The sequence below is a fragment of the Microcebus murinus genome, chromosome 19 (genome assembly GCF_040939455.1).
Source record: "Microcebus murinus isolate Inina chromosome 19, M.murinus_Inina_mat1.0, whole genome shotgun sequence".
Lineage (NCBI taxonomy): Eukaryota > Metazoa > Chordata > Mammalia > Primates > Cheirogaleidae > Microcebus > Microcebus murinus.
The window spans coordinates 20478416-20503406 of record NC_134122.1 but is presented as its reverse complement, the minus strand read 5'-3'; the positions used below and the strand labels follow the sequence as shown (position 1 = coordinate 20503406).

General features: G+C 43.9%; 1 protein-coding gene across 2 annotated transcripts in view; it reads left to right on the top strand.

Annotated features, from left to right (window-relative positions):
* The window catches only part of XPO6 (exportin 6), a 104900-nt gene extending 80361 nt beyond the window's left edge, over positions 1-24539 (top strand). For both annotated transcript variants that reach the window (XM_012759010.2, XM_012759009.2), the window contains exons 14-24: positions 3269-3361; positions 6330-6474; positions 8589-8735; positions 9541-9730; positions 15242-15397; positions 16480-16594; positions 16769-16940; positions 18343-18504; positions 20690-20788; positions 20958-21188; positions 23850-24539. In XM_012759010.2, coding sequence (XP_012614464.1) covers positions 3269-3361; positions 6330-6474; positions 8589-8735; positions 9541-9730; positions 15242-15397; positions 16480-16594; positions 16769-16940; positions 18343-18504; positions 20690-20788; positions 20958-21188; positions 23850-23951 — 1612 coding nt within the window. In that variant the 3' untranslated portion in view covers positions 23952-24539. The remainder of the gene's footprint in view (positions 1-3268; positions 3362-6329; positions 6475-8588; positions 8736-9540; positions 9731-15241; positions 15398-16479; positions 16595-16768; positions 16941-18342; positions 18505-20689; positions 20789-20957; positions 21189-23849) is intronic.
* Positions 24540-24991: the final 452 nt, after the last annotated feature.

Below are 24991 nucleotides of genomic sequence, written 5' to 3'. Positions count from 1 at the left end.
CAGCACTATCCAAGCAGGCACCCAGATGCCAGAGCTGGGGATTTTTGTGTTTTCTCCAATCTGGTCAGGACCCTCAGGAGTGAAAGCTGGTCAGTCCCCAAGCCTGGCCTGACCTTTTTGGCACCAGGGACTGACTTCATGGAAGACAGTTTTTCCACGGCCAGGGGTAGGTGGATGGTTTTGGGATGATTCAAACGCATTACATTTATTGTACAGTCAAACCCCTGCTAATGCTAATCTGTATTTGCAGCTGCTCCCCAAGTGCTAGCATCACCGCCTCAGCTCCACCTCAGATCATCAGGCATTAGAGTCTCATAAAGAGCCACAACCTAGATCCCTCCCATGCTGGTTTACAGTAGGGTTCAAGCTCCTATGAGGATCTAGTGCTGCCACTAATCTGACAGGAGGCTGAGTTTATGCAGTGATGCAAGCAAGCGATGGGGAGCAGCTGTAAATACAGATGAAGCTTTGCTGGCTCTCCTGCTGCTCACCTCCTGCTGTGTGACCCAGTTCCTTACAGGTCACAGACTCGGGGATGGGGTGGTTGGGGACCACAGCCATATAGGGTTTACAGCTGCATTTGTTAAGGAACATTTCATTCTATCCACTGTACACTTAAGAAGTCAGGTATAAATGATAGAGGATTTAGATAGTTTCAAAGTAATTGATAGATTGGTTAGGTTAAAACTAGTAGATGTGAATCCAGCCAAAGCCAAGACACTTGATGCTTTCATTGGCCCAGTAGCTGTATCACTGGTAACATATGGAGGGGGGAAAAAGAGCCCCAAGAGCCTAGTTATGTTGCATCCAAATTTTTTGTTAGCTGTTGTATCTTCTGCTTAAAAGCAGAGTTAACTAAGACTTTACATCCCTTAAAGCCAGATTAATATTAATAATAAAAGCAGCATGCAATAGTAGGAAAATTTTAGAAGTATTTTACACATTTTATTTCATTTCATTCTATACTTTGAGAGACAGATACTATCATTTTATTGTTGAGTAAATTGTATCTCAGAGATGGTAAGTAACTTGCCTCAGTTCACGCAGTTCATGAGAGGAAGCATATAGATTTTTAAACTAGTTTCCTGAGTCCAAATGTTGTGCTCTTTCCAAATTGTAGCGTTTCTACTTCCAGAGTTTGTTTTTCTTCCTCTTCCTGTGCTAGGCCCATTTGCACTGATGGTTAGCAGGGATGGGCCATATATTTCTGTCTGAAATCCATAGAAAAGAGATCATTATTTGAATTTTCTCTGCTAAGCAACATAGATAGGTCTTCCAGTCATTTCAACTTTGTAGTGAGACGGTGTATCAGAGATCCTGAATCATTTTATAGGTCCTTATGCATACATCTTTCTGGACTGCTTAGACTTGAAAGCTTAGTACAAGTTATACTTGGTATTTCGTCTTCATGTAGAATAAAGTGTGAGAGAAGGCTTTTGTTACAGCTACATGATCTTAACAGCTCATGTGATTAGCAGTATTTCATTTAATGTTTCTTCACATAAAAACATGCCTAATATTAAAATTATCAAACATAGAAATATTAAAAGACACATATAGAATCCCATTTTTAGTGCAGCACAGAATTTAAAGACTTATACAGGTGCACGTCAGTATATTGCTTACTGACAGTAACTGTGTTGCTTCCTAGTATAATACCAGGACTTCCTAGGGCTTCAAGTTAAGAACCATGGCTCTTTCATCCTTACTTTCTTGACTGCCTGAAAGTTCCCCTTTCTGACTGCTCCTCAACCCTGAACAATTTGTGGCTCAAGTCTATGGTTTTCTGTTTGGAGTAAAGTCCTGGTTTCTCAAACCCCATCAGAGAGGAGTGTTTTTCAGAGTGTGGTTCCCCCATGCTTCATGCTTTTCAGAAATGCTATCTTCCAGACCCTTCTTCACACCTGGACAATCTGTTTGCTGGGTAAGACCAGGTGATTTGCATTTGTAACAAGTTCCCCAGCTGATTGTTACGCTCAGAAAAACAAATACTGTCTTCCCAGGCATCAGCCTCAGATCTGCTCCCAGGTTTCCATACAGAGCAGGCAAAAAGAGTACTCAGCCAGCTCTTGGATTTTTTCCTTTTTCATTAAGAAAGGAATGTCTTTCTGTCTCTAATGAGAGAGACATTTCCCATTTCCTAATAGAGCTGATTATTAGTTGTTGTATTTAATGTTTACTTACATACAGTGAGCCCTTGAACAACCAGTAGGCTTAACAGCTTGCTTCTGAAAGAACTTTGCTGGAACTTAAAAATGCCTCAGTTTATTCGAGAAACATTTTCTCCTCTCATTTTCTTTTTTTAATTTTAGCATATTATGGGGGTATAAGTGCTTAGGTTATATATATTGCTTTTGATCCACCCTCCTCTCATATTCTTTCTCCAAAGTTTCATCACTAACATTTTCATATCTTCAGAAAAGTTGAAGGAATTGTACAGGGAATACCTATATACCCATCACCTAGATCTTATAGTGGACAATTTGCTATATTTTATTATATCCACTTGAAACATTTCCTTTTAAAAATGATTTTAAATAAAAACTAAGATGGTTTTCTCATTGTAAATTTTATAGAGAGGTCCATGTCAACCTATTTAGGTAAACTATCAAAAGAGCATGTCTGTTTTTTAAAGGCTGTTATTCTCATTTATAAAAGCATTATGTATTCCTCATAGACAATGTGGAAATACAGAACAGTAGAGGATGACAATCATCCATAGTCTATTCACTTCATCCTGCCCCCAAAGCAAGTAGTACTAGTAAGCATATTCTGGTGGAAATTCTTCCAGCTTTTCTTCTGTTAGCAGATACACATTTTAAAAACAAAATTGGAATATATTTTGTATATATATTTGTTATAATGTTTTCACATTGCAAGAATCTTGACTATTTGTCAATAAATATTCTAAACATCATTTTAGTTGTATATATTATATTACATTGTATTATATCCTCTGTAGTAGATACTGTTTTCAAAATTTTTGACATTGTAAACAATGCTTTAGTTAATATGCTTGAATATGAATCTTTATGTACATGTCAGATTTTTCCTTGACATAAAATTGAAGTGTCTAGTCTTTTTTTTTTTTTTTTCATGATTAGGGTATCCTTAGAAGAAGTGTCTAGTCTTGTTTTGTTGTTGTTGTTTGTTTGTTTGTTTTGTATGAAATAAAGTCTGTCCTTGGGACCTTTGTTGGTACCTTGTCTATTTTTCTGTTTTAGTCCATAAGCTGAATGTTCTTGTTTACCTGCTTCTTTGCCAACAGATTGGTCAAAGTCACTCTGTATGGATCTCAGATAAAACTGTACAACATTGAAACTGCTGTGCCATCAGTATTGAAGCCGGACCTCATTGATGTGTAAGTCTAAAGTTTGGTGTTTGTGCGTTTTCAGGAAATACTTTGTCCCCCACCTCCAAAAGATTTCATAGAGAAAAGGGAACATGAATAGGGGAAAAACTCTTAAACTTCAAACCTAGAAAGATTGTTTGATTGTGTGTCTCAGGGCTGAGGTAGTTGGAGAAAGTAGAATTAGGCAGATGAGAGCTGGATTGGACGTTCTATGGAGTAGGCATTTCAGGAGGAAGGAACAGTACAAACTGTGACAGAGTCACACAGGGAGGGTGAGCACTTTGTGTAGTGGAAGATGAGACTGGGTAGGTATATGGGGTCTAACATGGAAACGCCATGAATCTTACCCTGTAGACCATTGGCTGAAACTGTCAGGTACAGAAAAATACTTCGGAAACATGTTTTCTCAGAGATTCTGATTTAGCGAGATTTGCATATTAAACGAGAACCTCAGGTTATTGAAACAGTACATTTAGGGAACACACTTTGAGGAACTACAAACAACATGCCATTAGCAAAGTGACATCTAGAAGGGATAGAAGGGCAGGACCTGGAGATGGGGTTGTGTCCCAGATATTACACTGCCCAGAAGACTTGCTCTAGACCAGAGCAGAGGATTGAAGCTATGGCTCGTGCCAAATCTGGCCAACTGCCTACTTTTATAAGTAAAGTTTTATTGGAACGTGGCCACGCTTATTTATTTACATATTATCTGTGGCTGCTTTTGCACCATAGCAGTGGAGTTAAGTATTAACAGTTGTGACAGTGTATGGCCTGCAAAGCCTTAATTATTTATACTCTGGTTTTTATAGTAAAAGTCTGCTGATTCCTGCTCTGGAGCATTCTTGAGCTGGAAATTAGATAAATGATGAAAAGAGAATCTTATTTACTATGGTGGTTTTAAACTAACTTTTTATCTTGCTTTCCTTTTTGAGTATTTAGAGAAAGCTGTGAAGCTTCTCCTGAGAAAGATGCCAATTTGCTCATAAACACAACAGTTTGTGCAAATTCCAGGAAGTTTTTGAGCCTTTCCTTTCAACCTGAGGAGCTCTATCAATGTGCTAGATTGATTGAAATTCTTAGGATCCAAAGGTTGACTTTGATGTCTTTTTCCTTAGTTTTGGTAGTTAGAACTTAAGAGTACAATAATCAATGAATTCTAAATATAAAATACAAAACAACTACCTGGTCACTATGCATTTCAAACTCCCAACATCTATATTTTCTTACTTTAAGTTACTTAGTACCTTTTCTTACTTAACTTCATATTTGGAAAAAGTTCAAACCTATGGAATATAGGAAAAATAATAGAATAAACTCTCTTAGACCTAAGCCTAGAATAATCAATTATAAATATTTTACCACATTTGCCTTTGTTTCTTGTGCTTTCTCTCTGTACATATGTACATAATTTTTTTTTGCCGAACCATTTGAAAATTGTAGACAATGTATCACTTAATCCATAAATTATTCAGCATGTATCTTCTTAGAATAAGGTCATTCTCCTATCCATTATCAATACTCAACATAATTTAATGGATACAATGCATCCTTTAATATATAGTCCATATTCAAATATCTCTAATTGTCCCAGGAGTGTTCTTTATATCTTTTTTGGGGGGAGGAGGGGTCTGATCCAAGATCTGATCATGAACCACACATTAAATTTATCTCCTGTAATTTAGAATAGTTCCCCCAGTTTTATGTGTGTGTGCATGTGTGAGAGAGAGACTGATTTAGGACTGACTTTTTGTAGATCCAGACCTTAGTTTTCTTTCTTTTTTAAAATATCCAATAATCTGGACTTGTCTAGTTATTTCTACCATATTAGATTTCAGGTTAAACATTTTTAGGGAGATTACTGCATAGGCAATGGTGTGCCTTTCCTCTTGCATCCTACCAGGAGGTTCTTATGTCAGTTTTCCCTATAATTATTGATGCTAAGTTTGATTTTTAAAGTGGTATCCGCCTATATCCTAGCTCTGTCTACTGAAAGGTCCTAAAGGCAGTGACACTCCAGTAGCCATCCTCTCCCTCTACTGGGGTCTTGGCTTGTAAAATACATTTTTCACTAAAAGGATCCAGAGCTTCTTAGAGAAAGGCTCCCGAGTGTGGGGCAGCGTGACTCTGGGGGACCTTGGTGAGTCAGCAAATGAGCAGGTGGTCGGTGAATGTTGGGAACATGTGAAAAGGAAACAGGGACTAACTTGAAAGAGTTTTTCCTGGTCAAACTTGATAAATTGATTATCAGGAACAAATAAGGATAATAATGGTTTATACCATATTTAATACAATGAACTCATGCATCCATAGTGATAAAAAACAATGAGGGGAGAGAAAGCTCTTTTTACGGAAGAGTGCCAGCTAATGGACAGAAAAGGAAATAGAAAAATCACTATTTGCCTCCAATGCAATAATGATTTAGGCAAAGATCTTCAATGGACCCCCAAACCACGGGGAACAGTGTTTTTGTATCATCTCAAAATGTCCCACAGCTTACTTATTATTATTGAAAAGTTAGAAATGTAGTTGTCTTAGGCCTCATATTTGCAGGCTCTGAGATAACTCCCTCACCTTGATCTTTGATCAGTTGTGTGAGTGTGTTTTGGAGACAGAGTCACTCTTTGGTCTGCAGTTCTGGATGTTAAATTGTTACTAGTACTAAAGTCAAAGATCGTCATTTAAGTTCCTTGATTCTGTTTTTATAAATTTGCCATTCTCTCAGGTGAACTCACACGTGTCACAGAAAGGCTGAATAAGGTCTGATAGATGTCTACTAACTGCCTTTTGGCTTTTAGGCAGTAGTGTCAGTATTTATAAGATGAGTGTTTTATTTAGGTCCTATGTGAACAAGTAAATGATTTCCATACTGTCACCTGAATGCAGCAGGTGGAAGTCTTACCTCCTGTAGAAATGAGCTTAATGCTAATGAATTTCACCGTAACCTTTAAAATCGCATCTTGTCTCTTTTCTGCAGGCATGCTCAGTCCCTGGCTGCGCTCCAGGCTTACTCTCACTGGTTAGCGCAGTATTGCAGTGAAGCTCATCGGCAGAACACACAGCAATTCGTGACGCTAATCTCTACCACCATGGATGCAATCACACCTCTAATCAGCACCAAGGTCTTGAAACAGCAAAGGCTACACCTTTTTCTGTCTGCCTGTTGTCCTTCTGTCCATGTATCTATTTACTATAAAATCAAAATATCACACAGACCCATAATTCTTACCACACAACTATGTGTTATTTCATGTTCCTTTTGAGTTGTAGTCCACGTACATTAAAATATAACTTTATTTTTTTAGTTGTCAAAGTACCACATGAATATATATATATACACACGCACACTCATTGTGTAATAGTAAGATATCATTCAAATTTACAGACTAAAAAGTTATACTTTTTAATCCTTTCCACTGAAACATTTTCATTCTCAAGGTAAGCACTGTCAGGAGTTGGTTGTTAAGGTATACCTCACTTTATTGCACTTTACAGATATTGTCTCTTTTTTTTAAACACAAAAGTTCTTGAAGGAAATTAAAAGTGCTACTCTGGTGAACACACAAATTATAAGAAAGCAAAGCAGCTTTATTGCAGTTTTGAAGGCTGAGAAAGGTGAGGAAGCTGCAGAAGAAAAGTTTGAAGTTAGCAGAGGTTGGTTCATGAGGTTTCAGGAAAGAAGCGGTCTCCAAAGCATGACAGTACAAGGTGAAGAGCAAGTGTTGATATAGAAGCTGCAGCAGGTTATCCAGATCACTCATGAAGGTGGTTATGCTAAACAAGTTTCAGTGTAGAGGAAACACTACAGTGTAGGGTACAGATAACTTTTATCGTCATTGGGAAACCAAAAAGTTCATATGCCTCACTCTATTACAATATTTGCTTTATTGTGGTGGTCTGGAACTGAACCTGCAATACTTTGGAGGTGTGCCTCTACATCCTTCCAGACTTCTTTCCATTTTTACATAACAAGTGAAAGTTTGTAGATAGCTATGTATACAGCTGTTTTTGCCTAACAGTATGCCTTGGTTTCCTTTATATGTGTATGTAGAGCAACTTCAGTCTTTTAAATTGCCCAGTGTTGTTGTTTTGTGAGAATGTGTTATAATTTTCCTGTTGATAGAAAGGAGCTCCTTTTATGTCCATCTTTCTCCACATAAGCTAGTGGGTCTGTAGGGTGGATTCCTGGAAGTAGCATTATTGAGTCAAAGGTTATATCCATGTAAAATTTGATAGATTCTATTAAGTTGTCCTCTAAGAAGACTGCTAATTTATATTACTCGAGCATATAGATCCTTAATTTTTCTAATGTTTTTTTGTAGTTTTAATCACCAATAGCCTTTTGTACCACTTTTAACAATGTATTATTTTAATAAGTGCAGTGTATTGTTTTTCATAAATTTATGTTGTGCTTATAATTATAATTTGTAAAATAATTATAATAGTCCATTGGAAGTATGTTTCGTAATTTACCTCGCCATTGCTAGACTTTTAGGCTGCCTATATTGAAAAAGAAATGCCAAAGAATTCTGAAATGTGTGCATTCATGAATGTAGCTTTGTCCTTTTAGGTAATTTCCTTAGAAGAAGTAGAGTTAAGTGGGTTAGAGGTCAGGAATATTTTGTGGCTCTAGGAAATTATACCAATGTTTCTTTTCTAAAATAATTCTACATTCCTTATCTCTTAGGTGTGGTGTTTTCACCAGTCTTATTAGCATTAGGTCCTAATCTATAACACTTTTCTTTTTTTTGCTAATTTGAAAATGACAATGGTACTTGACCATGTACTTGATAGGCATGTGGAGGTGAGAAAAGTAGGAGAGGCTGGCGTACTGATGAAGCACAAACAGTTGGGAATTCAGAGAGATCTTGGCGTGAGATGAAGAGTCCCAGGTTGTTTGAAGGTGCTGGCTTGGCTGATATACCAAGGAGTTTGCCACGTGATTTCATAGCTGATAAGGAGTGACTGTGGGTTCTTGGGCTGAGAAGTGACAAAGTTCAAAGCTGCCAATGACTATGAAGGAGGAGCTGGAGGGGGTGATGCTGCTGTGAGGGCAGGCACTGTAGACATGACAGTGAAGATGGGTACCTTGTTGAGGACATTTCTGGAGCTAGAGCCTAGGTGGCATAATTTGGCAGCCAAGAACCATATTTAGCTCATGGCTGCCTCAGCAAAGTTCTCCCTAAAACCAGTCTTGCAGGGGCTGTAGTGAGCTAATGTCTTCTTCCCTCTCCAGGTCCAAGACAAGTTGCTGCTCTCTGCGTGCCACTTACTGGTCTCACTGGCCACCACCGTGCGGCCCGTGTTTCTAATCAGCATCCCTGCAGTGCAGAAAGTGTTCAACAGAATCACTGATGCTTCTGCCCTGCGACTTGTCGATAAGGTGAGGCCCTAGAACTCCCCCAGAGCCAGGTGGCTTAGACCCTCGGAAGCTGAGGAAGAAGAGTCTCGAATTTATTTTTGCTCTGAGAGCTTATAGGCCATGCCAACGTAGATTTCCTACGTGTATGGCACTGACACAGCCTTAGTGGTTCTTACAGTGCTCTTTCTGATGCAGAGTCAGTGTGGTGGGTTGGATGTGTAAAAGCTTTGCCAGCTGGTAATTTGGCCAGTGTTGTGAGAGTCCTCTCTGCATTCTTTTTGGTTCAGTCTTCTTTTTTGTTGGTATCATTGTTGTTAAGTGTTTTTTTTAAGGTTGAAAAGCTCTAGTCAAGCGTATTCTTCAGAATCTTCCCAGGAGGCTAAGGTGGGGTGGGTACTATAGGAGGAGTGTTGAAGCAGGTACGTAGGAGCACCTGGATTTGAGTGCATTGCTCCATCCTGGGGCTAAGGACACATGGACTGAGATTCTCCTGACAATTCATTTCTGAGTAGCTTCTCAGAGAGTCAGTGTCTACAGTGTGCTTTTTCCTCTAAATGCTTCTGTACCAGATCACAGGGGAAATGAGGGCACCAGGATTGATTATTGAGGCTGGCCCTGGGTTATGCTGTACCCAAACAGGGTGTTCGTTTCTTTTTCCTCCCCAGGCTGCCGTAGAGTGGACCAAAGGCTCTGCCCAGGTTATGAGAAAGTCAGGGGGCCTGAGCTCAAAGTGTGCAGTGGGTGCCAAAGGCTGTGTTAGGCCCAGTTGTTCTGCTCCCTGTTGCTTTTTGACAACTCTGATGGGTGCCTTTGGGGTCTCTCCTAGGCTCAGGTGTTGGTCTGCCGAGCTCTCTCCAACATCTTGCTGCTTCCGTGGCCAAACCTTCCAGAGAATGAGCAACAGTGGCCTGTGCGTTCCATCAATCATGCCAGCCTCATCTCCGCACTCTCCCGTGACTATCGCAACCTGAAACCCAGTGCTGTTGCCCCACAGAGAAAGATGCCATTGGATGACAGTAAGTGACCCTAGGCAGGGACAACCCAGGGAGGGAGGTGGTGCAGGCATTGAGATTTGCACCTGAGGCTCCTGAGGTACATTCCTTTTTCCATAATCACGCAGCTGCCAAGCAGGAAAGCCAGACTAAGGTGGCAGAATCCTACTTGTCTGTTGAATTCAGTTGACATAGCAGCTGGACAGATTTCCTGAATGCACACTGCCCTTCTCTTATTTAAAATGAAAAAAATGCTGGAGCCCTAAGAAAAACATCCATAGAAGACACTCTGTGGTGTGCTTTGTAGATAAAATAAATCCTATGGAGATTATTGATCTGTTTCAGGTGTTTGTATAAGCAAACAAAGCAGTTCACCTCTACATACTGGGGAAATGCATTTTTTTTTTTTTTTAAAGATAGGGTCTTGTGGGGTCTCCTGGGCTAGAGTGCAGTTGTGTGATTGTAGCTCACTATAACCTCGAACTCCTGGGCTCAGGAGATCCTCCTGACTTAGCCTCCCCAGTTAGCTAGGATGGACTATAGGCGCATCCCACTGCGCCTGGCTAATTTTCAAATTTTTTATAGAGACAGGGTCTTACTATATTGCTCAGGCTGGTCTTGAACTCCTGGCCTCAAACAATCCTCCTGGTTCGGCCTCTAAAAGTGCTAGGATTACAGGTGTGAGCCATCACACCCAGCCGGGGAAAATGAATTTAAGAATTATCTTTTGAGATTGGTTTTAGCCTTTTTCTATTTTTTTATTTTTATTTATTTTTTTTGAGACTCTTGCTTTGTTGCCCAGGTTACAGTGAGTGCCGTGCCATCAGCCTAGTTCACAGCAACCTCAAACTCCTGGGCTCAAGCAATCCTGCTGCCTCAGCCTCCCGAGTAGCTGGGACTATAAGGCATGCACCACCATGCCCGGCTAATTTTTTCTCTCTATATTAGTTGGTCAATTAATTTCTTTCTATTTATAGTAGAGACAGGATCTCGCTCTTGCTCAGGCTGATTTGAACTCCTGACCTTGATCGATCCACCCACCTGCCTCAGAGTGCTAGGATTACAGGTGTGAACCACCACACCTGGCCACCTTTTTCTACATACTGGTATTTCAGAGGTTTTGAAAGAGCTTGGTATGTTTAAAAATGGCACTTGAGAAGTTTGATTGTTTATATTAAAGAGGGAGAAAAAATGAGTTAAGAAAATTCTGGTTTAGGTGTAAGGTATCAGATTTCTCTTTAAAATGTTTCTGAAATAAATAAAGAAGTATTTTAAAAATACAATCTGGGCCAGGTGTGGTGGCTTACGCCTATAATCCTAGGACTGGGAGGCTGAAGTGGGTGGATCATTTGAGCTCAGGAGTTCAAGACCAGCTTGAGCAAGAGCAAGACCCCGTCTCTAATAACAAAAGAAATTAGCTGGACAACTAAAAATACATAGAAAAAATTAGCCAGGCATGGTGACACATGACTGTAGTCCCAGCTACTTGGGAGGCCGAGGCAGTAGGATCACTCAAGCCCAGGAGTTTGAGGTTACTGTGAGCTAGGCTGATGCCACGGCACTTTAGCCTGGACAACAGAGTGAGACTCTGTCTCAAAAAAAAAAAAAAAAATTGCGGTCTGTTTTTACAATAAGGAAAGAATGGAACATTATTAGATGGTGTCATTTATAGAATGTCAACAAAAATGCTTCGTGAACTATCAGAAACAGTAATAAATACTCAGCACTCTTTTTACAAACACTGCTTTTATAACCAGGAAGATTAATATATGCTCATTGTACAAATATGTTGAAATAGAATAGTATAAAGAAAGAAAAGGAAACTCCTAAATCTTAACCAATTTTAATATTTTAGAAAGTAACCATTTTAACTATGATTTGTTATCTTACTTTTTCTATTTTTAAATATATTTTATAGCTATATAGTTGGCTAAAAGTACCTGACAGATTGAGGGCATACTATGTACTAGGCTTTTGCCTTAGTGATTTTTGTCTGTCATCAAATCTCTGGCTATGCTGGCATCAACCTTAAAGTCTGATGGTTTGTCAGATCCTGGTTCTAAGTATTTTTCAAAAATTCAGTAATTCATTTAATTCTCACATCAGCATTATGAGTTAGGTAGTGTTGCTTATCCTGTTAATTATCTTAATTTTATCCATGAGGAAACTAAGATATAGGAAGATCAAGTAACTTGTTCAGGGGGTTTCATAAAGCTATTGTGGAGTCATGTTTTACAAAGTTTGTCTTCTTGCCTAGAATTAACATCTATCACTTACGCTTACATTTCATTGGAAAGTGCAAGCTACGTGGCCAGGGCTTAACTTCAGAGTCGGTGGGAAGTATGAAATATTTGCTACATAGCATTAATGATGTCCTCCATGAACACAGTTAAAACCATGGTAACATTTGTTGAATGTTTACTGTGTGTCAGGCACTGGGTTGAGAACTTTGTATACATTATTTAATTTAGTCTTCTCTATAACCCTGTGAAATCTCTCTTAACTATGCTCATTTCACAGTGTTGAAGGTTTGGAAAGTTTTCTTTTTCTTGATCCAACTTTATACTTCGAAAAAATTTCAAGCCTACAGGATAGTTGAAAGAGTAAGAAAATGAACAACTGTTTATCTTTCACTCAGATTCACCAGTTGTTAATGTTTTGCCACATTTGTGCTCTCTTCACCCAACACACACTTAAAAAAAAAAAAAATAGAGCCCTTTAGAGTAAGTTGCAGACATTGACACTTTATCCCTGAATATTTAACCTTTATCTTTATGTAGAACAGATACTCTCTTATATAACCAAAACACTATTAACACAACCAAGATGTTAAACATTGTTACGATAATGTTACTTAACATATAGACCATGTTAAAATTTTCCCCTTACTAAAATGTTCTTTTTTAAAAAAAGATTATTGATTTTTAGTGGTGGGGTCTTCCTATGTTGCCTAGTCTGGACTTGAACCCCTGGCTCCAGTGATCCTCCCACCTCAGCCTCCAGAATAGCTGGGACTATAGGTGCATGCCATCCTGCCCAGCTTAAATGTCCCTTTTTTGCTTTTTAAAAATCCAAGATATAATTAAAGATTATGCATTGTATTGGTTATCACATCTCTTTAGTCTCCTTTAATGCAGAAAAGCACCCCTATTTTCTGTCTTTTATGACATTGGAATTTTTGAAAGGTCTAGGCCTGTTTTCTTATATAGTGTTCCATATCTTGTTTGTTTTCAGCAATTTTTGGTGTGATGTGTATTTCCTGTTGCATTGCTTCTGTTTGTCCCATTATTGGTGGTGCTCAGTATGGTCACCTTTCCCAGGCAGGGTCTGCCCATCTGTTCATTGGAAAGGCACCTTTCTCCTTCCAGGCACGGCAGGTGTGAGTTGCTCAGGATTGCAGGGGAAGTGGTGAGGTCAGGAGTCAGACTGGGGGCTGCCTGGCTCCAGATGCTGGGTTCTGCACCACTGTGCAATGCTGCCTCTTTGTTCTTGATAGCATGGTTTTGTTTTTTTTTTTTTTTTAAGCCATCCATTTTTCTGGGAGAAAGCATGATTTTTAATGGCTTTATAGTATCCCATTGATATGGTTTGGCCCCTCCAAATCTCATGTTGAAATTTGATCCTCAGTGTTGGAGGTGGGGTCTGGTGGGAGGTTAGGTTATTTTAACTTCAGAGTCGGCGGGAAGTATGAAATATTTGCACATCCCTCGTGAATGCATTGGTGCCCTGTGATAATTAGTTCACACCAGAGCTGGTTATTTAAAGGAGCTGGGTACCACCCCCTCCATCTCTGACTCCTTCAATGGTCATGTGACACACCTGCTTCCCCTTGACTACTTACCACATCTGGAAGCTCCCCGAAGCCCTCACTAGAAGCAGATACCATGCTGCTTGTACATCCTGCAGAATTGTGAGCCACATATACTTCTTTACTTTATAAATCACTCAGCCTCAGGGATCCCTTTACACAGAACAGACTAACACACCTACCCTGCAGCGTACCACAGTTTACCCATTCTCCTATTAGTACATACTTAGAGTGCTTTCAACTTTATACGTGCACGTTTTTGTAAATAAATCTTGGTTCTTGTTTTAGTTTCCTTAAATGTCAGAGGTCAGATTTTAGTCTCTTGACTTTGTTGACTTTTTCTCCTAAATTGCTTCCCTTGGGGCTTGTGCTTTCTTGAGGAAATGTCTATCCTAAGTGTGGTTTCCTGGCTTGGTAAAGGTCCCTGTGCTTGTTGTAGTTGTGAGTGGCTCCTTAATCAGTAGCGTGGGTGTGCCTTTCGACGCCACTTTGCAGTGTCACTGTGGACATGGACCAGGCCTGTTATGAGCCATTGTCTTCTTTCGTCCTCAGTCCTGTGAGTGAGGTGATGTTCTGTATCCACATTTTCAGATGAGGAACCCAAAACTCAGAATCTAGCAAAGTTAGGGTCTAAACCACTTCCTATAAACATGTCTACTTTCTGCTTTACCCTTCCCTGGAATCTTCTCTAGCTCCATAGAGGCTGGCGAGTGCTGTGTTCAGGGCGGTCCAGAAAGTGCTGCTGGGTGGTGGCTTTCTCAGCCCATCTCTGGTCCAGTCTCTGGGGTCCTCGGTGGAGGCTGTCAGCCTCAGGCAAGCCATAGGGGTCTCCTTGGGGAGGCCAGTGGGAAGTTACTTGTCTCTGGGGGATGAAGACAGCTTCCCCATTGTGACCTTCTCTTATATGCCAGGTGCATTGCTAGAACTGTTCTGAACCTTGTCTCTAACATCCTTACAGTACACCTGCAAAGGTGGGGCTGCTGGCTACTCCCGGTGTACCGATCCTGACTGCGGTACACAGCCATCTAGCAGTCACCTGTGGCTCATATCCAGGGTTCTCCGACCTCCCGCCTGTTTGCTGGCCACTGCCTCTGTTTGTGCAATATGCAATCATGATGTGCTCACACATCAGGGTATTGTTAGAATTATATATTGTTAATAATATAATATAATAATGATTACACATATTATCAGGCTATAGGCCTGATAGGCCAAAGATTGGTCAAGGCATTTATTCCTGAACCCAGCACCATTACACGTACATGATGGTGTTTGGATTACTTGGCTACAGTAGTATCTATAGTTGAAGGAGAAAGTTTGATCTGCTTGTATCCATTCTTGCCTATGCTAATGACCTTGTGACACTTTTGTCACCAATCTGTTCACCATCTTTTAGTTTTGAGTAAGTACAAGGCATCTAACTTGGAGATACATTGTATCAATTCTTCTCTGTAGACTTACTACTGTCAGTAGAGGCAAAATTGAGGCAAAACCCTGAGCAGGCAGTCAGCTGGAGTCCTGGCAGTAACATGGGAGAAAAACCAAAAACAGAAATATAAAGAGAGAGGGATGCAGACAGAAGAATCTGTAACGTGATCAGGGATATTTCCTTTAGTAAGACTTCTGATGCTTTTGCAAATGTCTTCCCCTCCCCTTGTGCTTTACTCCCTCTTACTGTGCTTTATCCTCAGACAAGTTATAACCTGCAACTTAACCTTGATTTGCAGCCAAAGTGATTATCCACCAGACACTTAGTGTCTTAGATGATATCGTGGAGAATATCTCTGGGGAGTCCACCAAGTCCCGACAGATCTGCTACCAGTCGCTGCAGGAATCCGTTCAGGTCTCCCTGGCCCTCTTTCCAGCTTTCATCCATCAGTCAGGTAGGAGCTGGCCCTGAGGCCTCACTGGTGGATGGTACTACGAGAGCCAGAACAACCGCATGCATCTGTCGAGCACACAGTTGGGCAGGGCAGGCCTGGGCTTCCTCAGCCAAGGGAAACCTGACACTGAAGGCAGAGGGCAGTGATGTCTGTTCATAGGGTCTGGGACCAAATGCCCCCTGGAAAAGTGAGCAGAGCCCTCAGTACAGGCCATGGCCCCTGTGTCGTGTGGCACTGAGGCACTTGAGGCCTCCTGCCTAGTTTAACTGAAATGGCTGGGGGATGAAAGAGGACATTATACAAGAGAAGCAAGAGGACTTTTTCAGATTAATGGTACTGTTATGTGGCAAGGTGCATTTTGCTGAGATGGCTACCTCACTGTCATTGTAGAGGCTCTCTCTAGCTCTGTGGATGTACTTGCCCAGCTCTTATGAGCATTTATAGTAGTCTCATCAGCCTTTCAAGAGAAATACCAGGCACTTCTTAGTCAGCAAGTATTCACTGATTGCCTCTTGCAAGCAGATTGTGTGCGGTTGGAGCCAAAACATATTGTACAAGACGATTGTTGAGATCTAGACTTGAAACTGCACTGTATGTAACCAATATTTTCTGCAATTAACTAATTTAATGGACCAGAGCCATGCAACCCAAATACACCTTCATTATCCCTTTTTAACCACTTAACCCCTGACCCAACTGCAGTAATTACTGGGCACAGAAATGGCTCAAGCACTCAGGTGTTGGCCCAGTTGGACAGTTCCATCAGTATGAGCACAAAATTACCCATCTGCAACAAAAACTCTGACCATCGTTTGATGGTGGGCAATTAGGGAATCTGTGACCTTCATTTCCTATAGTGAGCCATCAGGCAGAGGTTCCCTGGACTAGAACTATTTTCTCAGCATGTCCTTAATCATTTTCCACTTCCCATCATTGGCTGTGACGGTGTTGGGAAATTTTTGCAGCAGGAAGCCTTAGAGAGAGATGATAGTGCAGACTACAGAAGAAAGTCAATGCAGCCAAGGGCTTCTGTTTATCCCTGTGTGCATTCCTTTGACCATTTGCTTGGTCCCTCTATTCAGATGTGACTGATGAGATGCTGAGCTTCTTCCTCACTCTGTTTCGAGGCCTTAGAGTACAGATGGGCGTGCCTTTCACTGAGCAGATCATACAGACTTTCCTCAATATGTTTACCAGGTAACCACAGACCTGCTGTCCCTGGTTTTCACATTCAAGTGAGAAGTAGTGGGGCCTGGCTCCAAAGCATGGGACCCTTTGCTCCTTTTTTCCACTTGCCACAAGCATCGGTTTTCATGCTGGTCCCCAAAGAAACATTTCGTTGGTTATTGTGTGGTTTTCTCTTGTCCTTAGAGAGCAGTTGGCTGAGAGTATCCTCCATGAAGGCAGCACAGGCTGCCGGGTGGTGGAGAAGTTCCTGAAGATCCTGCAGGTGGTGGTCCAGGAGCCTGGCCAGGTGTTCAAGCCTTTCCTCCCCAGTATCATCTCTCTGTGCATGGAGCAGGTGTACCCCATCATTGCTGAGGTAGGAGGGTCGAAGGTGATCCCCGTGCTGCCTCCCATCTTGATTGATACTGGGAGGGAGTGAAGTATCAAGGAAAATGCATTGTGTTTTAAGGTTCCTTTGTTAGTTATTTTAATATTCTTGTAAAATAATTTTTTCCTAAAAAGAATGCCTTTAGCTTGGTACAGTCTTTTTACATTGGTTGAGTTCATTAGAGCTAAACTAGTGTAAGCGTAGCAAGTTAATCATCACAAGGTTGGTTAGTAAGATCAGTTTCCTATGGCAAATAATTCATAACTTGAAGTGAATATGTGATTTTCTACAGCAAACATTATGACAAATGTACTTTCCTACTAAATATATTCATAGTCCCAAGGATACAAGGCACGTTCTCAGGACCATTCAAACAAACCTTTCAGTGTTATAGGAAAGCTCTTTGTCCTTCTTAGAAAAGAGACAGGCAGTCAGCATGACAAGATCCAGAGTAAGTATAGAATTAATTTAAATTTTATGGTAGTAATTATGTAAATAAGAGCTAATCTTTTTGACTGTCCAAACTAAGACTAAAACAAGTCCAGTTTCCTGCTTTGAGTCAGGAAACACACTTGGGTCCTGTAAGGCTTCCTGCAGAGAAAGCTTGTGACCTCTGGTGTCAATTTAATTTTTAATCAAGGTTGAATTAAATATATCTGGGCCTCATAATTTTGAATTCTACAGAGGCACTTTGGACTAATGTGACCTGCATGCTCTCCAGTGATTTGGAGATTTTTGATGGAAGTTAGAAAATACTGCTGAGCCTGCCCCTGGTCTCTTCTCCTATTCTGAGATTCCTGGCTGCCAGCAGGAAGGAGAGACCCAGAGGCACTTAGTGCAGCACACTGTCTCTACCAGGCTTCTGTCTGTGGTTCCTAAGTGGTCTTCAAACCTTCGTTTTTTTCCTTAGAGAGCAGAACTGCTTTGGTATTTGGCGTGGTATTTGTCCTTAGCCTCAGAGATTGCATAAGACCAACAAGTTAGCCAGGGCAGCATCCTTTATCCTAGGAAAAGGAACAATCAAGAAGATATGACAGATCAAACCAGCTGCTTTCTGAATGGAAAATCCATATTCTTAATTGTTCATCCTCTTAGTAGCTCTTTTTTCTAGTGTAAAAAGTTGAGTGCCTCCATCAGAAACGGGGTGCTTGGCACTGAACCCATGCCTTCTGTCTCAAACTCGGGCCATGTCTCCGCCGAAGTACTCCTGGTATAAACTGCCAACCCCTAGGGGACTTGATGTTTTCTGCATAGGAAGTGACAAGAATATGGGTGGACTGCTGACACTCTGCTTGCTGTTACCAGGGACCTCTTAGGCTTCTTTGTTGCTCTGGTCCTAGCTGTGAGCGGCTCCCCAAGCTGCAGGTTTGAGCCATGTGTGTCTCCACAGCGTCCCTCCCCTGATGTGAAAGCTGAGCTGTTTGAGCTCCTTTTCCGGACGCTGCATCACAATTGGAGGTACTTCTTCAAGTCCACTGTCTTGGCCAGTGTCCAGAGGGGGATTGCTGAGGAGCAGATGGAGAACGAGCCCCAGTTCAGTGCCATTATGCAGGTAACGTGGAAGAGCTGGTGAGGCCACCGTGTGTTCCGAGAACAAATGAGCTTCGTTGGCCTGTCCGTCCCTTGGTTTGCTTCTCTGGCATATGGTCCCACTTCCTCTAATGTGGCCACTGGGACAAGTACTGTCTTTGAAGTCTTGGATCTAAAGCCCAGCTGTACCTCTTAGTATCTATGAAGTTAGTTTCTTAGTGCCTCATTCAGTCTCATCTATAAAGTGGGGCTAATACTGCCTGTTTCATGAGTTCGTTGCAGGTTAAATAAGATAACATATGCAAAGTAGATGTCACTTTTAGATGCTTGGTAAATGTCAGTCCCCTTTTTACCTTATAGCATTGTTTCCTGTAGGTAAAGAGACTGTATCAGAGTCACCTGGGACTCTCCTTAGGAAATTAACGGAATAGGAGTTAGACTCACTCTCAGATCAAGTGCGACTTCTATGCGATAAGAGTGAGCTGTCCAGGGGGTGAAGCGCACATTGCTGTGGAAGACGTGGGATGGTGTCCCCCTGTCCGGACAGCCAGGCTGGTTTGGGGCTGCTTTCAGGCAGTCTCCTGTGTTCCGCACTCAGGTGTATGATGTCATTCTAAGTCCCAGTCTAAGTAGAGGGCTCTCTTTTTGTTTTTTCCATGGCTGTTTTTCCCCATGGGGAAACCAGAGGGATTTCTGCCCTCCCTCCCTTCAGCTCCCCATTGACATACAACATACATGCGGGGGTGTGTGCATGCACCATCTTGGTCTTTCCATCTCCAACACCCCGTCCAGGGCTTGGGTTTGGAGCTTTCATGTTTGTTCCCCTCCTGTCCCCCTCTTCCGCTCCATCCTTGCTTTTAGGACTCTTTTGGCAGCCTGATGCCTGGTCCCCTACTCAGGGCTGCTAAAAGCCACTAGTTTCACAGTTTGGCAGTTTCTTATAAAGTTAGGTATGTAGTTAACTATATTCCTTAGCCAGCCTACTTCTAAGTATTTTACCTGAGATAGATGAAAGCATGTGTGCACACAGCCTGTACACAGTTGTTTATGTAGCTTTTTCATAATTGCCAAGAACTAGAAACAATCCAAATGTCCACCAACTGAATGGTAGACAAACTGGTCCATGCATGTAACGGAGGACTATTCAGCAACAAAAAGGAACATGTTACTGGTACAGACAGCAGCATGGATGATTCACATACGTTATGCTAGGTGGAAGAAGCCAGGTCCAAAAGGCTACTATACTATATGATTCCATTCCATTAGGTGACATTCTGGAAAAGGCACAACTATAGAGACAGAGGATGAGCAGTACTTGTCTAGTTGTTATAAAAGGGTGTGAGGGAACGTCTTGGGGGAGAGAAAGGTTCTGTGTCTTGATTGTGATGAGTGGCACACTGTGTGTTGTCCAGAATTCATGCAGTGACAAACCTCAGAAGTTTTGTGTTATACCTCAGTAAACCCAACTTTAAATAATAAATAAAAGGAAACTATTGGTCATCATGGAGATCTTATCACTGTAGGGGGATTGCAGCATCCCCTTCTGGTAGCTTATAGCCCAGGGACAGGATGACAAAGCAGTCACCCCTTCTGAGGAGGAGGGGTTCTGCAGACCACTGGCCTCCCCGACTCCCCCTGTCATCACTTTCTTTTGGAGCAGGGTACTTTGTGTTTTGGGGGATATGTTTCTTTTTGCTCCTGAACTAGTAACTTCTATACTCAGAAATTCCAAAGTTGTTTAAAAATTTGCTGTTGCTTAACTCCAAGGCAGAGGCAGCCAGGTGTGGAGGAGCCTCTAAGGATTTGTGGCTTATGAGATGTGAGATTCGAGGAGAAGGCGATTGGCTGGCCTGAGGGGAGGCAGGCAGGCCTTGGTGTCTGCTGAGATTGCTTAGGGATTTGACTAGAGCCGCGAGCTGCAAAGACAGGTCCCATGAAAGGTTTCTAGAGGTTTGTTACAACAGGTGCAAGATGAGACTAAAATAAGTGAAGCCCAGAGGGGAGCACTTGGGAGCTAAGACTTACGAGGAGCATTCCAGAGGGCTGAGCAGATTCAGAAGAATTGAGATAGTGGGTGCCTTTGCCCAGCTGTTGGTATAAGGAGCCACTCGTGGGGCATTGGTTCACCTGGTACAGGGTGGATGTCCCAGAAGGGCATGGTCTGGAGGAGTTAAAGCTGTTTATAAAATGGTGGTCTTATTTCCTAGGCTTTTGGACAGTCCTTTCTCCAGCCTGACATCCACCTTTTTAAACAAAATCTCTTCTACTTGGAGACTCTCAACACCAAGCAGAAGCTATACCACAAGGTAAGTGCCTGTCTCTCTTGGAAAGATTCCTTTATGAGAGGCCTCATGGGCTAAATAAGCCTGCCCCTCAGGCCAGTTCATGACAGGAAGTAGAGTGGGGCCCAGGATGGGCCCCAGGGGCCTGAGTGAGCTCTCAGAGTCGGCCACTCACCCGGTCTCTCGCCTGCAGAAGATCTTCCGGACCACCATGCTGTTCCAGTTTGTGAATGTGCTGCTCCAGGTTCTGGTCCACAAGTCCCACGACCTTCTGCAAGAGGAGATTGGCATTGCCATTTACAACATGGCCTCTGTCGACTTTGACGGCTTCTTCGCAGCCTTCCTCCCAGAGTTCCTGACCAGCTGTGATGGTGTGGATGCCAACCAGAAGAATGTGCTGGGGCGGAATTTCAAGATGGATCGGGTGAGGAGAGAAAGAGGCCATGCTAAAAGAAGGGCAGAGTGGGATCGCATGCCTGGTGCCTGTTCACTGAGGAGGGGGCAGGCTGCCTTGGGGGCACATCCGGGCATCTGGGTGTGGTTTGTACCCATGCTGCAGCTTGGTAACGTCTTGCGCAGTGCCTGGATGACTCAGTGCTGTGGCTGGGTTGAGGGGCACACACTTTTCCCCGGTCCCTGGCCCGAGCAGTCCATCCCGCTTGTCTGGGTATCTTAGAATTTGCCACCCTGGATCCCCCATCCCCAGTCAGAGCACATCAGGGCCCTGCCATTTCCTCATGGGTGATAAGCCCATGGGGCTGGTGCTGAAGTGTGGTAGGAACCACACTTGTCACTCTGCCCAGATTTGAAGACGGGCTGAAGTGGCTGGTGCTTGGGAGCTGCACCTCTGTGTCTCCAGGGTTGGACATGGGACCTAGGTTCCTGGGATACCCTGGGCTCTTCCCAGACTGGCCCTGGCTCAGCTTGGGCTGACCCGCTGCCACATCCTGGCAGGAGCCCTCATAATACACCCTCTTGTCACGCTGTTGCCTGCCCGGGAAGGTCAGGTGAGCTGTCCCAGCCTGTGTGGCACCTGGCAGTGCAGCTGTTTCTAGATGTAACAAAGCCATCTTCGCTGGTGTGTTGGGGCCCACGGTGCCCAGCTTCCCCATCCTGGGGTCTCCTTCCTGGGAGCTCACCAGCCCTCCTCTTCCTCTTTCTGGTGTCCAAGTCTCTGCTTCTTGGCAATAGGTTCTTCTTGGATCTTTTTGTATAGAATAAGTAACTTTTTCACCACCTCCACTTCTGAAGTTTAGGCAAGGCACCCTCTCTTTCCCCCACGTCCTCTTGGTGGTCTTGGCGTGGCTCTTATGCTGGAGCAGCCTGTCCACAGTTCTGCTTTCATGTTTAGTTTTATGTGTTGCTCTTACTGGAGCAAACTTGGCTTCTTGCTTTTCTCATTTGTGATAGGTGTCAGGATAGTTTTTTCTTAGATTCAAGTCCTGTTTTACTTTGTCTTGAAATCTTCATTTCCTTGAGATCAATCTTGTTCTCTTCTACGCTTCTTCAGGTTCACTTCAGCCACAAGGTGTTTTTTTCCCTTTTCTTAGAGACCAGATCCTAATATTTAATGATCAGTTTGTAATGATGTCAGTATCAGTCAGCCTTTTAATTTAAAGCACTGGTTTCAAAATCCAACTATACATCAGAGGCACCTGGGTGCTTATTAAACATAGAGAAACAGACTCCTGTGTTCTACCCAGGAGATTCTGGTTTGGAATTTGGGAACCACTCATTAAAAAGACATCCCTTGTTTTGGTTTTTTGGAGGATGAAGTAGGAATCACCACCTTCTCCTTGTTGATTCACTGTGTATTTGAAGCTGGCTGCCTCTTGGGTGGATGCCAGGCCCTGGGGCCCAGTCTCCTCCTTCACCGAGTCCTCAGTGAAGACAGGCGCCCTCTGCGGGCGACACTGTGCCAAGCACTCCACATGTCCTGGCGTGCTTAAGCCTCCCAGCAGCCTCTGAAGCGTGGCACTGTTACCCCATTTCACAGCTGGTCTGGGCTCAGGACGTCAGTAGTTACTTGGCAGTTACAGAACTTGGAAGTGGTAGAGCCAGAAAGCACACTCCCCAAAGTTGGCTGGATGCAGGCACTGAGAGAGCTGGGCGCAGAGGCACTGGCCTTGCCACTGTGGCCAGGGAGTAGGGGTGTCTGAGCAGCCTGTGGGTGGAGTTCTGAAAGCAGAATGGAGGCGGGCCAGGAAGAGTGTGGGGTAGAATGGAGGAGAGCTGGCGGTGCCTTCTGCTGTGCTCTGTACCCAGTCCTGCCACTTGGGTTTTAAGAAGGCACCACCAGCCAGGGCAGGGCACCCACTCACTCTGACAGGGCTTGGTGCACCTTTCATTTCGTTCCTCACGTGCATTTAGGCAGTGGGCACCCAGGAATGCCGCACTGAAGGAGGACAGTCTGTGGTGGTATGGGGTGGAGTCCAGGGTCAGTCTGTTTGGGGCCCTTTTGTGCCATAGCTTGGGTGCTTTCTGCAGTCCATACTGCTCCCGGCAGCACGGGTGTAGGTGGCATGAGTGCCGTGTCACCCCCTGAGTGGCAGGGCTGCCTGGAGCCCCGTGGGGGAAGGATTCCGCAGACATCACTGGGTGTAAGTGTGTCGCCTTGATGGGCCGTATCTGCAGCCATGCTGGCGTCTGAGGGCCCAGATGGGGGAGCAAACGTGCTGATTCCACCTGGACACCCCCGCCCTCCTGTCCGCACAGGCTGGGGCAAGTTTCTTCACCTCTCTGTGCTTCGATTCTTCGCCCTTAGACTAGTGGTTCCGATAGGACCTGTATCGGAGGGCTGTAGTGAAGACTCGGCAAGCTAACATCTTCTTATCGTTTGCAACAGTGTGCGGCACAGGCCAGCCTAGGGAAGTGTTTGCTAGTGCTCCTTCCTCCCGCAGTGCCTTGCACAGAGCCTCTGCTGACACACAGTGCAAGAATGCGTAGAAGTTTTGAGTTTTGGAAAATGTTCCCATAGCTCCAGAGCACACTCTGGTGGGGTCTGGGGGGTGGGTGACTTGGGGTGCTGGGTGGAGCAGGTGGGCTTGAGGAGGGGCCTGGCTGCAGCTGTGCCCCTGCCTTCCAGGACCTGCCCTCGTTCACCCAGAATGTGCACAGGCTGGTCAACGACCTGCGCTACTACAGACTCTGCAACGACAGCCTGCCCCCTGGCACCGTGAAGCTCTAGGCCCGGCCCTGCTTGCCTCTTCGGCCTGCTTACCGCCTGAGGGACACGAACTTCTGCTGATGCCACCTGCGTCACCTCCACCTTCCACCACAGGAGTCTCGGTCCCACTCCTTGGATTCTCACGCCCCAAGTGGTGGTGCCTGCCTCTGCCCCTCCACTTTCCCCTGGCCGCCACCCAACAGTGCTGGCTTCAGGGGCCGTCTTAGCACTGGTTGGCATTGCTAGGGCGTTTGGAGCAGGCGGAGGGGCGTACCAGGGCGGCACCAGGAAATCCCGCGGGGTGATGTGTACAGATCTTGAGCATATCAGCCATGGGGCAGAAACGCCAAGGACAGCTTACAACAGTGCCACCTTCTCACCATTCCGCTTCCCCACCCCTCCTTGGCCCAGCCAGCCGAGGAGAGACATGATGTCAGACTGTTTTGGCACTTCCGTCAACTCTCCCCTGCCCCGATTGCCTTGAAGTCTCTGGTCTTTGTCAGAGATTTGCAAAGACTCATGTTTTGTTGTTTTCTCATCATTCCATTGTGATACTAAGGAACTAAGAAGCTTAATGAAAAAATAAAATGCTTATGTTGTTGTTATATACATGCTGGGTAGGGGGGTTCTTTTCACTCAGCCTCCCGAGGCCAGGGCCCTGCTGAGGGCGACCTTCCTAGGGGGACAGTGGGGCAGTGAGGGGAGGGCGTCGAGGCCGGGGTTTGTGCCTTGGGAGAGCACGTCAGAGGGGGACTGGCTTGTGTCGGTCTGGCCATCCTCCACCCTCTTCTATGTGGTACCTTCTTTAAGCCATGTTAAGGAATAGGCTTCCCATTTCTCAGACTCAGGGAGTCCCACTGACAGTTGACCTGCTGGTGGAAGGACATGTGGAGTCCAAGCCACCAACTCCCATGGGTCCTCTGGTGTCCACTACCCAGCTCCTCAGTGTGGTAGCGTGTGGGCCCTGCCTCCCAGGGTCCCTTCCCCCCAGGGTCCCTTCCCAAGCTGCCCACCCAGGAATGTTCCCTCTGTGTACTGAGGTTTCGCTTGAGGACAGCAGG